At 40.6% G+C, this 14,257-nt stretch overlaps 1 protein-coding gene across 1 annotated transcript in view; it reads left to right on the top strand.

The window, feature by feature from the left end:
* LOC132857402 (protein diaphanous homolog 1) overlaps nucleotides 1–14,257 on the top strand; it is a 59,770-nt gene that overhangs the window by 22,820 nt on the left and 22,693 nt on the right. The window contains exons 2-8 of the mRNA XM_060887358.1: nucleotides 7,805–7,831; nucleotides 10,583–10,744; nucleotides 11,124–11,225; nucleotides 11,977–12,107; nucleotides 12,195–12,278; nucleotides 13,303–13,372; nucleotides 13,663–13,802. Coding sequence (XP_060743341.1) covers nucleotides 7,805–7,831; nucleotides 10,583–10,744; nucleotides 11,124–11,225; nucleotides 11,977–12,107; nucleotides 12,195–12,278; nucleotides 13,303–13,372; nucleotides 13,663–13,802 — 716 coding nt within the window. The remainder of the gene's footprint in view (nucleotides 1–7,804; nucleotides 7,832–10,582; nucleotides 10,745–11,123; nucleotides 11,226–11,976; nucleotides 12,108–12,194; nucleotides 12,279–13,302; nucleotides 13,373–13,662; nucleotides 13,803–14,257) is intronic.

The following is a 14,257-nucleotide window of genomic DNA, read 5'->3' as shown; positions in this document are numbered from 1 at the left end:
TGTGTGTGTGCACTTTGGATGGGTTAAACGCAGAGAACAAATTCTGAGTATGGGTCACCATACTTAGCTGTATGTCACGTCACTTAGCTGAGTAGCTATCTCACATTGACTCGTAAGCAAGAAATTGGCTTTCTCTTCTTCAATACTGTAGTAAATTTTTTTAGACTAGAAAGTGGAATTTTATGTGAACACGGCATGAAACCTGGTGTAACATACTAGTGCAGTTACAGTAAATATAGCCACTCAACCAGTCATATTAGTGGATAGGAACTAATTGTTGGCAATTTTAAATAATGCCGTTAAATCAGTAATCTGAGGGGAACATCACCTGGATTCTGTTTCATGCTTTCAGCTTAAGATTTGTGCATCATTAGTGTGCTGCAAAGAAACAGGTCTGCCTTGTGAACACAGCACCACGTTAGATTTATTGGCCTTGTTGACGCTCAAAAGTGGCGTCTGTTTTATTTCCTTGTCTTCTTGATAATGCTGTTCGACTTTGCATTGAGATGTTTTTAGTTGTGCCAGACAGAGGAAAAAACACATTGTCAGCTTTTTTATTACAGCATTCCTCCATTATGTTTTTATTTTCTGCAGAAGAGCAAGGGCACAGTTCTCACTCTTCTTTTCTCTGAACCACGCTTTCAAGGGTTGTGCCAATGTTAACTTTGATCACTCTTCTGTTTTTCCTGTGTTGTGTATACAATGTCCACATGAATGAAGGTGAATTCAGAAATGTTTTCTGAGTTTAACAATAGAAATAGAAAGAGAGCCATATGATAGTTTGTCTTTTATGTTTTATTTTTATTTAATGTGTCTTGAAAGCCACAGCAGGTGAAATGCTGTAGCCATACTTGACTGGTGAGGAAATAACCACATGAAACCCTGATAAGTGTTTCACAGTGTGAGAGCCTCCGTTGTCATGTGTGTAGTGCAAGCCTGTGTGTATAGGTGTCGGTGGGTGCTCAGCTGACTGAATCAGGTCCCGATTAACACCTTTCTGTGTGACCTTTGCAGAGTCCAAATGTTGACAGTGAAAACCGCACACAATAGTTTGTGTATAGATATGAAAATCAACCATATAAAAGCGCCTTTGTCTCTAACATATGGCTGCAGAATATTAAATGTGTGTTCATCCAGTTGGGTGGCCATGTGCGATTTTGTGGGTTTTTATGGAAATAAAAAGTAGTCTTTGTTTGGTTGAGCTTAGAGAACAGGCAATTCAGTGACAGCACAAAAAAGTTGTGTGAAAACAATGTAGAGCAACTGCAAACATTTAAGCAGCAAGGCTGAAAGTATGTTTCCTTCCGTCAACTGTCATTCAAGTGTGACACAAGCACACAGTTATTTGTCGTCACGCTTGTGCAGTTGCAATATGTGACCGTCATTTAGGTGATAACCACAGACCTGAACATGTCTGCTACTGCTCCTTAGCTGTATCTTTCTTACTGCTTCATGGGCCTGTCAGCTGGTATTATCAGCTAATACCATATACTATATTAGCTAATTTATTGTGTTGACCAACGACATAATGCACAGGGAAGTTCATGGGAAATGAAGAAAAATCCCAAAATGACTTTATAACCAAGCTTGAAACATAAAAATACAGAAAACCACAAGAAAAGCTCTTGTTAATCAGCAGTATAAGTATAAACTGCTGTATATAAGTGCATATCGGTGTTTGCCTTGACCATGGGCTAAAACGATGCCAGTGGGCTACGCTTCAAGTCTCACTCTCACCTAGAATGATTGAGAAGTACATCATGTTGTGAAGCCTGCATCAGCATATGTCATATGTTGTGGCTTTAGTTCATCACTTCATGCTTAGTGGTTAGACTTCTCATGCTTAAAGTTGGGACCTCTGGTGCAACAAAGGAAGCAACGAAACATCTTTCCGCGATGCATCTTAGTTTGTCCCTCCTCTGTGTTAGCCAGCATGTAAAGCTGAGAATGCTTTTTCTTGCAAAATGAGCCTGGGTGCTTAAATAAAAAAGAAAAGTCATCTTTATATTAAGATTACTTAACTATACAAGAATTAACTGAGTATGTCTGCAATAACTATGTTACATAGAGCATGAGTGGGATATATAATTTTCCTTTAACTTTTCTAATGAGGTAAGATATAGTTAGGTTTATTTACACTCACAACTTCAGTTTTTTTATTTTATTTTTTTTTTTTAGCTACAAAACTGGTTTCTGGTATTTTTCCAGTTGTATCGTAGGTCTGCTCACCCCCAAACATTGCATGCATGGATTCTGGGTTGTCAGATGTGTAAAATCTCTGAACTTCTAGCAGAATGTAGATATGTAATACTGAGGGCAGGATGGGAATAGTGAGGGGGGAATAAACCAACATGCACAAGCACACACACAGAGCCTGTATGGTGAGAGAGACAGTGTTGGAGGCCAGGGTTAGGGTGGAAGTAGTTGAAGAGTTTTTTTTTCTTGACAGCCTCTCTCTTACACACTCACTCACACACATGCACACACACATATTTGGTAATACTCTAAATGACCAGTGTGGTTCCACTTCCTATTGTTTTTTTGCTTAAATGCAATGTTAGACCTTTTTGTTGTGCCCTGCCTTGTTGGGGATTTACACTTGTAGAGATGCCCAGTTCGGTGTTCATGGCTGGGACAGGAGCTGCTTCTTTCAGGATTAGATTAGTTGACTTTATATTTTTATGGTTTTTATAGTCTTTATATTTTTGCGACTAGAAAAGGTGTTTTAGTGGTTTTGTTTTTGAGTCAGTGAGTCAGTGATTGACAGACAGACAGACTGACTAGCAGTAAAGAGAGGTAAAGGAAAACAAGAGGAAAGATAGATTGTTGGAATGGTAAAGAGAGAGATACAGAGAGGGAGAATAGAAAGAGAGACATAGTGAGGTAAAACGTCTAAAGTAAGATGGAAAGGGAGACAACGATTTAGAGAGCGATAAATCGAGTTGGAGAAACAGAGTGCAATAGAGTGTCAAAGAGAGAGACTAAGTGTGTGGAACCTGTCGTTGAGTAGCGGGTTGTAATGGTGTCATTGTGAACAGGTTTCAGACAGTGTGTCCTGCTGCGTTCAGTGCAGTCACTGATCAGATCCTGCCTTGGCTTCAGTCATTCACTTATCATTCTTCTCTGACTCATTATTCGGCTTCCTGGATCAACAACTTGTGTGTTCTGGCAGTTAGTGGAGAATGCATGCTACCAACCGTGCACACAACCAAGAGACGTGTGTTAGCTGCGATGTAGGTTGTCGTGGTAACATTATAAGCAACCTGTGTGGTTACTATGTGAATGCAGTTTGTTGGGGCAACAGGAAGTTTGATTTTAATGTACAAACTTGTAACGTACAAACTCTATTATCTGAGAGCTATTTATGCATTTTGATAACACTTATTTGACTTTGATACTGTGTCGTGTGTCTGTATGAAGCAAAGGGCAGGTGGTCAGTCATGAAGGAGACAGGAAAGACAGAATGCTAGAGAGAAAGAGGGAAGATCTCTAAACTCATGCACACTTAGAGAACACCCGGTGCAATTATGTATAGGCTGTAAGTCTGTCAAGCTGCTCCTTATCTCCTTCCCTCCATCCCTCCTTCTTTCACTTTCTACTTTACTTTAGTCCTGCAAAATTACTCACACAACTACATGCACTCGCACTCATTTATATCGAATAAGGTTAAGGACTATAAAGAAAAAGTGAAACAGTAATAAGGTTCTTCTGCGGTTCTGGAAAAGTATTAGAAAAGTCACTCTAGACTTTTACTCTGGACAGTGACTTTGGGGTTTTGTTCATTCATCCCAAAGAGTATTAGTTACTTCAGGAAGTGATGTTGGGTGAGGAGGCTTCTTGAGTTGGGGTTGATGCAGGGCTCTGTTTGTGCCTTTTGGTTCCACTGAAGGGAATTGTAATGCTAAAGTACACAGAAATTGCGACAGTTCTCTGTTTCTAAAATTGTGGCAACAGATATGAAGTAAGAATATAAGAATAATGATCGGGCATACACGTATTGTTGCCCATACTGTGTGCATACTGTAGCGCTTCAGTTCAGTCCCACCCACTTCTGCAAAAAGGTTTTGAAGACTTTGTACCGTTTTGCAAAGAATCTCTGATTTTGTCCATGGCCTATGATATTTATAAAATAAGTGAGGAATATAACATTTGGCCCATGTTTTATATGGGAATTGCTCAAGACAGTGTGGTGTGATTTGGCTGAACACTAAGCCTGAAGTTGATTGTTTTGCTATAACGACGGATCCCAGTATGTTTTATTCATCTTATAACCACAGCAGTTTGCCAATAAATACAATTTAGTTATTAATGAACATGATGCTGTTTTTTAATCAGTTTATAGTTCAATGTTATGAAATGGCCCTGAAACTAGTTGGTTCTTCTTAATCACTGTTGCATTATAGCAGTTATGAGCAGTAGTTTCTTCAAAAGTTACTGTTCTAATATGATGAAAACAAAAGGCTCGTCAAGTCACAGAGAAACCAGAAAGTAACAACTTTCTATTAACGGATTAGAATGTCAGTTTTGTACTGCACTTTTTATCAGTTTTACATTCTACATCCCTGTATGTTAATGCTTATGTTGCGCAGCATCTTTTGTTGAATAATTACAGTTGAATAAGTCATTTTTCCTTTTCGAAGGATTGATACTGATGAATTGGGCATAATATCATGAGGGACATATTTTAGTACAGTTAAGCATTGTCTAGCAGGAGCAGATTGTGTTCCTGATTAAAATGCTGTAATTGTTCTACTGAGTAGCTGTTGAATGTACACATCGGGTGATGCTGTAAATTGTGTGTGTGAGATTGAGACTTCCTGTAAGAACTTTGCACAGGAAGTGGCCTACCGCTCACAAGGGTGTGCCTGTCCTGCTATGACTCCTGACATCATCTCAACACCAGAACACACACACACACACACAGTTACCAACAGTCCGCTGTCTCCATGGCAGCCAGGGAGTGAACCCAGCCCAGTTGCTGTGAATGCTGATGATCCGCAGCTGGAAGTTGCCTGTCTACTTTCGCGCTCATTCCAGAAAAATGACTGCTGCTTTGTGTGAAATAGCCCTGATTAGTACAGATATGTGCCAGGTTCACACTGAGGCATTCCACAGCGATCAGTCAGCTTTTAAACATTCACTTTTAGATAAGCACAACCAAGTAGTTGCTAATAGTTACATCTCCAGTGAGTACATCTGCTAAATAGATTGGGGTTATTTTAGAGAACATACAATGGGGCAACTAATCATGGATATGATGATCTCATTTTCACAAATAGTGCACAGTAGGTTTGGTGGAATTGAACATGGATTGAAAAACCTTTCAGACTCGTCGGATTTAACGTTGACTTTCCAAAACAAGAGACTTCTCACTGTAGTTTGTACTGCCTTAGTGGCGGCTCCAGGAGCAGTATAGCGCACACATCACATTTTTACTCCTTCAAAGTTTTCCAAAATATCCATATACGTGTAGACCGTATTTCATACTTTTATGTGAGGTGAGTCTAAAGAACATAAGAATATCAAGGCAGTCTGAATTTATTAAGATCGCACAATGATTAAGCAGTTTTTATTGAAAATACAGCAAAATTCTAAGTTCCCTTCATACACAATGCAGCTTTCATTTACATTAATGCCACCATCTTTGTTTCCTCACACAGACTGTGTTTCCTGTGTGATTATCTCAAGAGAGTCGTGCAGGCCAAGTCTTTTTTGTGTGTTGGTTAGTTGAGCTTTCCCCATCTCTATATGTGAATAATGGAGATGGAGAGCTTGCTATATTGCCCCGAAGTTCTTTGCTGTCTCCACCGAGTCGTCTTTCAGGCATGTAATTGCCTCTTTAGCATCAGCACAGTAATGCAAGTCCTTCGTGTAGAAAAACGAATGGGTTTGTTTGTGTACACTCTCTCTCTCTCTCTCTCTCTCTCTCTCTCTCTCTCTCTTTCTCGCTCTCGCACACACACACACTCACACTCACACTCACACTCACACACACACACACACACACACACACACACACACACACACACACACACACACTCACACACACACTCTCACACACACACACACACACACACACACACACACACACACACACACACACACACACACACACACACTCACTCTTCACAAACTCTTCTATGTTTGCCCTTAAGGTTGAAGCTAATTAGATAGTAATATATGTGGAGTAGTTTAGGTCAGTCAGTGATATTACTCCGGTGTCTGGAGGAATTAACTCCCTTTGTCCTTGACGTTTCCTGTTTATAAAGATTTTCCTAAAACGCCTGTGCTTTTTGAGAAAATTGCTTTGTGTGTCTGTTTCCTTGTGCTTTTATACATAGTTGTTTATAGATTTATTGTCAAACAAGTTATTTGAAAGAATAATATAAAAATGCATTACAGTGTCTTCCTTAGAGGGTGGTTAGATAATGCACAAATTAAATTAGTTGATCTTCATAAATCAGGCAATAGCTGTGAAAAAAATCAGGTAAAAATATCCACTGCTGTCAAGATGCCAGTTGACAGGTTTACAGTAAGCAGGGTGGTTAAAGAGGCAAAGATTTCTTCAAGTATAATCATGTAATCATGGTAGCATTTGGGTGACCAAGTCTCCAAATATACATTTAGATGCCACCATGAAGCCAACAAGAAGATCTTTGTTTTTAACTAATCAGTAATGTTAGCTAGAGCGTGCAGAGGTGCCAATACTTATAGTTTTGTTATTTTGCATTCTAAGGTAATTAACTGCAGACATTTTCATACAAATTTTAATAACTATCTTTACCAAGGTGCCAATAATTTTAGAGCTGGCTGTAAAGCTTTGTTTAAATGAGCAATAGATCTGGATGTGCATTTGGTTGCTTAGTAAGTGGAAAATGTTTTTTTCTCCATGGACATGATTAGATTGCCTTTCACACCACAATGGTTCTATTAATCTGGCCAAGGACGCAAACGCTGCAGATGGCTACATAAACTGCACAGCAAACGGCGGGAAGCAGTGTCATGTATACACACTCGTACAGCCTTTCATTTTAAATAAAAAGGAAAAACAAGAATTGCTGTATTAATATGGATAGCTAGCTTGTTTTGTTCTTTGATTTATGTTTTCTTTCATGCTGCATTTCTTTTCTTTTTTTTTTTTTTTTGCTTTGTGAAATTTGCATAAGAATGTTAAGGTGAAAATTCCACTATTAGGCAAGTTTTGCTTACAGAGGAATTTTACTGGCCAATATTTTACAGAAATATCACTAGCGATAAACAATCATTGATTCTGAATCGACAGGCACTACAGTGAAATATGTGCTGTTTAATTTGTCTCACAGTGCATTTACACATCCCGGGTGATTAGTCCCACTCCACAGTGGCTATCATATCTAACAAAGCATTATAGGCTAAAGTGTGCATCACCTTCTGTGCACACACGCACGCACACACACACACACACACACACGCACACACACTTCAGCAGTTTGCCTTTACCCTCAAGATTGTATACAGGCTGATGGTCAGTTTGTTGTGCTGCTCTGCCCTCTTGTGATAGATTTAATATATTACACATCATTATTTTTGTATTATTTTTTCCTACTTATGTTTTTAACTCTGTATTTATCTATCGCTCTTCCTATTGTCTATCAATCTCCAGCTGCTAATCACTTTTTCCAAATGTCTTGTTGATTGATAACTGCTGTAACATTGCTTTATTGGTAATTTTCTCTGTGCGGTTTAGTCAATACTGTAAAGCCTGTAATTTTCAAGGTAAATGATTCCTTGTGGTCTTTTCCTTTTCTCCCCCTACTTTGTACAGACCTTCAAAAGACTCATTCCCGATGAGGTAGGTGTATAAGCCACTGTATGTTTTCACCCTATACACATGCATACATGTTGTGTATGTGTGTTTGTGTTGCTTGGCATTTCCCCGACACTGTTCTCACATAACCGCACGTGTGACTCGTATCATGATCCTCACCATCATAACCATCCTCACCATCATAACCCTTCTCACCACCCCATTGCACTTTCACCAATAACCTGTAACCTCCTATGTTGTGTGTGTTGACTGTAGGTCTGTGTGCAGTGTTTAGCAGCACTGCTTCATGTGTTGAAACATGCCTGTGTTTGTCATGAGACCCACCCAGACCCACCCAGTGTTTAAGCTGCATTCTGGAAGATTAGGGTTTTCTCTACCTATAATAATAATAACAACAACAACAACAACAACAACAATAATAATAATAACTAAAAGTAGTGCTTTTTGTCTCTTCACTGAGCTACAGTACTTCCTTTGCATGTTCAGGCCAGTCATCATGTTAAAGGAATGCTGTTGTTTTACAACCTTTTGTCTCTTTAGCTCTTGCTTCTGTAACCCAAACAGATTATCTGCAAAGATTTGTAGATATATGCAGAAATATTAGTGATAAGTGCTGCTGCCATTGCAGATTTTGCCACACATTCAAATCTCTAAAACACCTTTTTACCAGAAATTTGCTTTCTTGGAAGTGTAATTGGTCTCTTGTACATAATTCATTTAAATAAGGATTTGTTCAAAGCCGTTTACAAAATGCCTTTTTTTTTTCCTTTTTCTTTCCTTGTAGTCCCATGTATACTACAGAAGCATTGGAGGTTTAGAGTATTACTTTTTAAAAGAAATGCTGAACTGGCTTTTTAATGCATGGTGTAAGCAATAAAACAGATTTCATTCAGCATTAACTTTCAGAATGCACCTCTATATACACTTCACTGCGTGTGTGCCTGTCTGTGCGTGTGTGCCTGTCTGTGCGTGTGTGCCTGTCTGTGCGTGTGTGCCTGTCTGTGCGTCTGTGCGTGTGTGCCTGTCTGCGCGTGTGTGCCTGTCTGTGCGTGTGTGCCTGTCTGTGTGTCTGTGCGTGTGTGCCTGTCTGTGCGTCTGTGCGTGTGTGCCTGTCTGTGCGTGTGTGCCTGTCTGTGCGTGTGTGCCTGTCTGTGCGTGTGTGCCTGTCTGTGCGTGTGTGCCTGTCTGTGCGTGTGTGCCTGTCTGCGCGTGTGTGCCTGTCTGTGCGTGTGTGCCTGTCTGTGTGTCTGTGCGTGTGTGCCTGTCTGTGCGTGTGTGCCTGTCTGTGCGTGTGTGCCTGTCTGTGCGTGTGTGCCTGTCTGTGCGTGTGTGCCTGTCTGTGCGTGTGTGCCTGTCTGTGCGTGTGTGCCTGTCTGTGCGTGTGTGCCTGTCTGTGCGTGTGTGCCTGTCTGTGCGTCTGTGCGTGTGTGCCTGTCTGCGCGTGTGTGCCTGTCTGTGCGTGTGTGCCTGTCTGTGTGTCTGTGCGTGTGTGCCTGTATGTGCGTGTGTGCCTGTCTGTGCGTGTGTGCCTGTCTGTGCGTCTGTGCGTGTGTGCCTGTCTGTGCGTGTGTGCCTGTCTGTGCGTGTGTGCCTGTCTGTGCGTGTGTGCCTGTCTGTGCGTGTGTGCGTGTGTGCCTGTCTGTGCGTGTGTGCCTGTCTGCGCGTGTGTGCCTGTCTGCGCGTGTGTGCCTGTCTGCGCGTGTGTGCCTGTCTGCGCGTGTGTGCCTGTCTGCGCGTGTGTGCCTGTCTGCGCGTGTCTGCGCGTGTGTGCCTGTCTGCGCGTGTGTGCCTGTCTGCGCATGGGCGTGTCGCGTGTGTGTCTTAGGTGAAAAAGAGAATTTTAACTCTAGGCTACTTCAGATGCGACTGATCAAACAAGACCTTGTGGTGTTACAAGGCTAATGTAGCTAACAGTTAAAGGAACCTAGTCTCCACTTTAGCACTGTAAACTGAATCATTTCACACACTCCTCAGACCTCAATAGGTTGTGCAGTAAAAGGTTTCCTTCAAAAACTTTACTGTAAAGTAAAGCTTAATAGATTTTATTTTACTCTGTGCCTGCATTCTTGGGAAAGTGCTCATTAAGTATGCTTGAGCAAGACTACATAACAGATGAAGTAGCCGCAATCCTGAAGTCAGAGTTACTTATGTTCTAGTTTAGTGCCACATCTTGAATGCATCAGATACAGATAAGTGGTGTGACAGGAGAGCACAATTGAACGTGTAGAAATGATTTGAATAACAACATTTACATAAGAACAAATGGTGTTCCTTTGATTATCTTTGGGTATGTGTGATGATTTACGTGTCTAATGCTGAAGGCTATTCATTTCTCTTTCTTGCTTATCTTTTCTATAGCTTTTAGACACCAGATATCAGTGATTTAATATTTTTCTATCAGGTGTAAAAAAATATGCGAAGACTGGAAATGAACCGATTAAAAAAAGGCACATATCAAAATATTTTAATAGTTACTAACTTTATACATTATGTAGTCTGACATTGTTAAAGATTTATTTTAAATTGTATATCATTACTATTCTGTAATATATAGATTGACCCTAATGTACATTACAGGTGGACGGTGGGCTGACACTTCGGTCTAGTACACATCCAGCTCTGATGTAGTCATTGTGTGGTCTGTGATTTGTGTTAGAGATGTGCTGGGAAATGCTGTCATTGCAGCTATTAGTTTCCACACCCACTGACCTCTCTCTGAACAGTACTGCGTTAGATACCCTTATACTTAACCTTTTGCTGTTCACTGTATGGCAGCTGGAGCGGTTCACAAGCATGCGAATAAAAAAGGAGAAGGAGAAGTCAGGCTCGACAAGTCAGAGACATTCCTCTGCTGTGCTTTATGAGATCCCATCCCAGGCTGCCATGCTGCAGGACCACAGTGATGACTACATACTGGAGCTCTTTGAGCAGATGCTGGTAAGACAGTGTGTGTGTGTGTGTGTGTGTGTGTGAGACAGGTGGCTGTTGGTCATTTAAAATGCATTTGAATTCCAATTACTTTAAACACTTAGTATTCAGATTCAGTGACAAAAGAAGTGTCACACTAAATTGTTGACTACATGTAATATTGCTTTAAGGGTCGTGTGATTGAAAACATTTAAATATGCATTCATACACATTATTATATGGATCAGTGAATCTGACAGCCCTGGTGTGTGAATAATCAACAGTTAGCTAGCATGTCAATAATATTTACCAGATTATATGCAGCACTGTGCACGATTGACCTTTTTAATCGCAAAGTCCTTCAGCTGTGTTTTTTTCTCTCCACCCCCCAACCACCACCCACCACCAGGTGGACATGAATCTGAATGAGGAGAAGCAGGTGCCGCTGAGACAGAAGGACATCGCCATAAAGAGAGAGATGGTCTCTCAGTACCTACACACATCTACAGCTGTAAGACACACACACACACACACACACACACACACTCACTACTGAGGGCATTCTCAATGTCATTTAATCTCAGCCTGTGGTCTGGAGACCCCTTGTGGTGCAACAGTGCACTGAGGATGAAATGCCCGAGTTCCTATCTATGACATAGGGATAGGCCTAACAAGGCCATGCGATAAAGAATATTAGCATTGTGAAAGCTGATCTTGTCTCTTGCAACTGTTACAGAAGCACTCAGATATTTAATTGGATTAAAGTCGCTGTCATATTTCAAGAGCTTCATTGAACGGACCCAAATTTACCAATAATTATCTAAAATGTGCTTAACAACTAATGAGATTATAAAATATTTAAACTATTTTAAAGCTTCTTTGATTTAAAAATGCTGTTCCCATCTCATGATTAGAATATCTGAATATCTGTCTATCTATCTATCTATCTATCTGTCTGTCTGTCTGTCTGTCTGTCTATCTGGTAAAGCTATTGATTGATTTGCATGCAGTTTTTCTAGTAACAAGTTCATTTCAAATATTGATCACACATTATTGCTAAAATATGATTTTGTTTTGATTATATTGTAAACATAACACAGTAATTGACAGATTATGTAATCGATATGTGCTTTTATTAGAGCATGTGAGCAATTTACTGAGATTTACTCTGTATTTTTATAAAATTTATTGATACAAATTAGAATTATTATTTAAATAGTGTGTGTGTGTGTGTGTGTGTGTGTGTGTGTGTGTGTGTGTAGGGCCAGAGCCAGAAAGAGAGTTCCAAGTCTGCTGTGATGTACATCCAGGAGTTGAGAACTGAACCTAGAGACACACAGCTGCTGAGCTGCCTCGAGTCTCTACGCATCTCCCTTAATAACAACCCTGTCAGGTAAACTCACGAACTAGACTCTACACAGAGACATGCACATCTTATGATGTATGTGCAATATTAACCCTGTGTGTGTGTGTGTCACAGCTGGGTGCAGACGTTTGGACAGGAGGGCTTGATTTTGCTGCTCACCTTCCTCAAGAAACTTCAGGATGAGAAAGAGGAGTACCCGTAAGTGTTTGAGTTACTGACACAGATAAGGCATGAGAAGACAGGTGAGACTGCAGGCTGCTTGTATGGCAGTAAACTGAGTAAGCTGCTACTGGACTAGAGTTGGATATCAGCAACAAATCTCTGATATATGAAAAGCTCTGAAACTTCCCTAAAATTCCTCATTTCAACAACTTTTTTCATTGTACCTCTTAAAATACAAGGTTTAAGGATAAAATAAAAATCAGTGAAAGCTTCAACTGTTTTATCTGTTTTATTATTTGCACTTAATTTGTCACTGTTACTGCTGCCCTGCTGTTGCTGATATTTATGCTGATGTCTCTCTCTCTCTCTCTCTCTGTTTCTCTCTCTCTCTCTGTTTCTCTCTCTCTCTCTCTCTCTCTCTCTCTCTCTCTCTCTCTGTTTCTCTCTCTCTCTTTCTGTCGCTCTCTGTCTCTCTCTCTCGCTCTCTCTCTCGCTCTCTCTCTCTCTCTTTCTCTGTCGCTCTCTGTCTCTCTCTCTCTCTCTCTCTCTCTCTCTCTCTCTCTCTCTCTCTCTCTCTCTCTCTCTCTGTTGCTATCTCTCTCTGTCTCTGTTGCTCTCTCTCTCTCTCTCTCTCTCTCTCTCTCTCTCTCTGTGTTGCTCTCTCTCTCTCTCACTCTCTCTCTCTGTTGCGCTCTCTCTCTGTCGTGCTCTCTCTCTCTCTCTCTGTCTCTCTGTCACTCACTCTCTGTCGCTCTCTCTCTCTCTCTCTCTCTCTGTGTTGCTCGCTCTCTCTCTCACTCTCTCTCTCTCTGTTGCTCTCTCTCTGTTGCGCTCTCTCTCTGTCGTGCTCTCTCTCTCTCTGTCTCTCTGTCACTCACTCTCTGTCTCTCTCTCTCTCTCTGTTGCTCTCTCTCTCTCTCTCTCTCTCTCTCTCTCGCTCTCTCTCTGTTGCGCTCTCTCTCTGTCGTGCTCTCTCTTTCTCTCTCTCTCTCTGTCACTCACTCTCTCTCTCTCTCTCTCTCTCTCTCTCTCTCTCCCTTTCTTTTCCTTTCCCTCCTAGGAACTCTGGTGTTGGAGTAAAGTGCCAACACGAGATCATCCGCTGTCTCAAAGCCTTTATGAACAACAAGGTGAGCAGATACACACAGTGATTGGCAGGTGGATTACAGACTCTGCAACTGATTCACTGCAACTCTTCAGCTCACATCTTAAGTACTTATTATACAGATTTATAATGTCAGAATTGAATTAATGCTGCTTAAAACCACGATCAGATATTAGCAATTGGCTGCCAAAATTCCTTTTCAGCAGCTTAACTCTGTGGATTTAAAATCTTTTTAGAAACAGTGTGTTTAGAAACAGTCATTTGTGTTGCATATAAATGGTGAATTTAGTTCTGGACTGTTGTGTTGTGTTTCAGTACGGTTTGAAAGCCATGTTGGCATCAGCTGATGGGATTCCTCTCCTGGTCCGAGCCATAAATCCCAGCATCCCTCATATGATGGTGGATGCTGTCAAACTGCTGTCAGCTATCTGCATTCTTGATCACCCTGAAAACCTGTAAGTCTCTGTGCAGGACTGTGTGTATCTGCGTGATGATTTAGTAGAGGTGCATACGAGTAAATGTTATGTATTGATATCGCAAATGCATTTACCGTAAAGGGGGCGCTATAGTTTATTGATTAACATCCAGTTTGCTACATGTTCCGCTAATCAACAGTGTTGTAGAAGTGCAACAATACCCATGATTTACCACTGTATCAGTATTATTTCAGCATATCACACACCTTTTGGTTGTCTTTAAATGAGCAATATGTTGTCATTAATTGCCAAAATAAAAATTACTTTACTATATAAAAATATATTTAGATATCTGCTTAAAATTCTGATATTAGCCAATAGTGTTAAAATGTTAAAAGTATACCAGTAGTTTATCTTTATTGATATATTTATAAATAAATCAAGCTTCAGTATGAATATTAAAATTTGCAAATGCCTTTGCATTTATAGTTTAG

Source organism: Tachysurus vachellii, chromosome 14 (assembly GCF_030014155.1).
Source record: "Tachysurus vachellii isolate PV-2020 chromosome 14, HZAU_Pvac_v1, whole genome shotgun sequence".
Taxonomy (NCBI): Eukaryota; Metazoa; Chordata; class Actinopteri; order Siluriformes; family Bagridae; genus Tachysurus; species Tachysurus vachellii.
The sequence above is the reverse complement of the archived record's forward strand: the minus strand, read 5'-3'. Positions and strand labels throughout refer to the sequence as shown.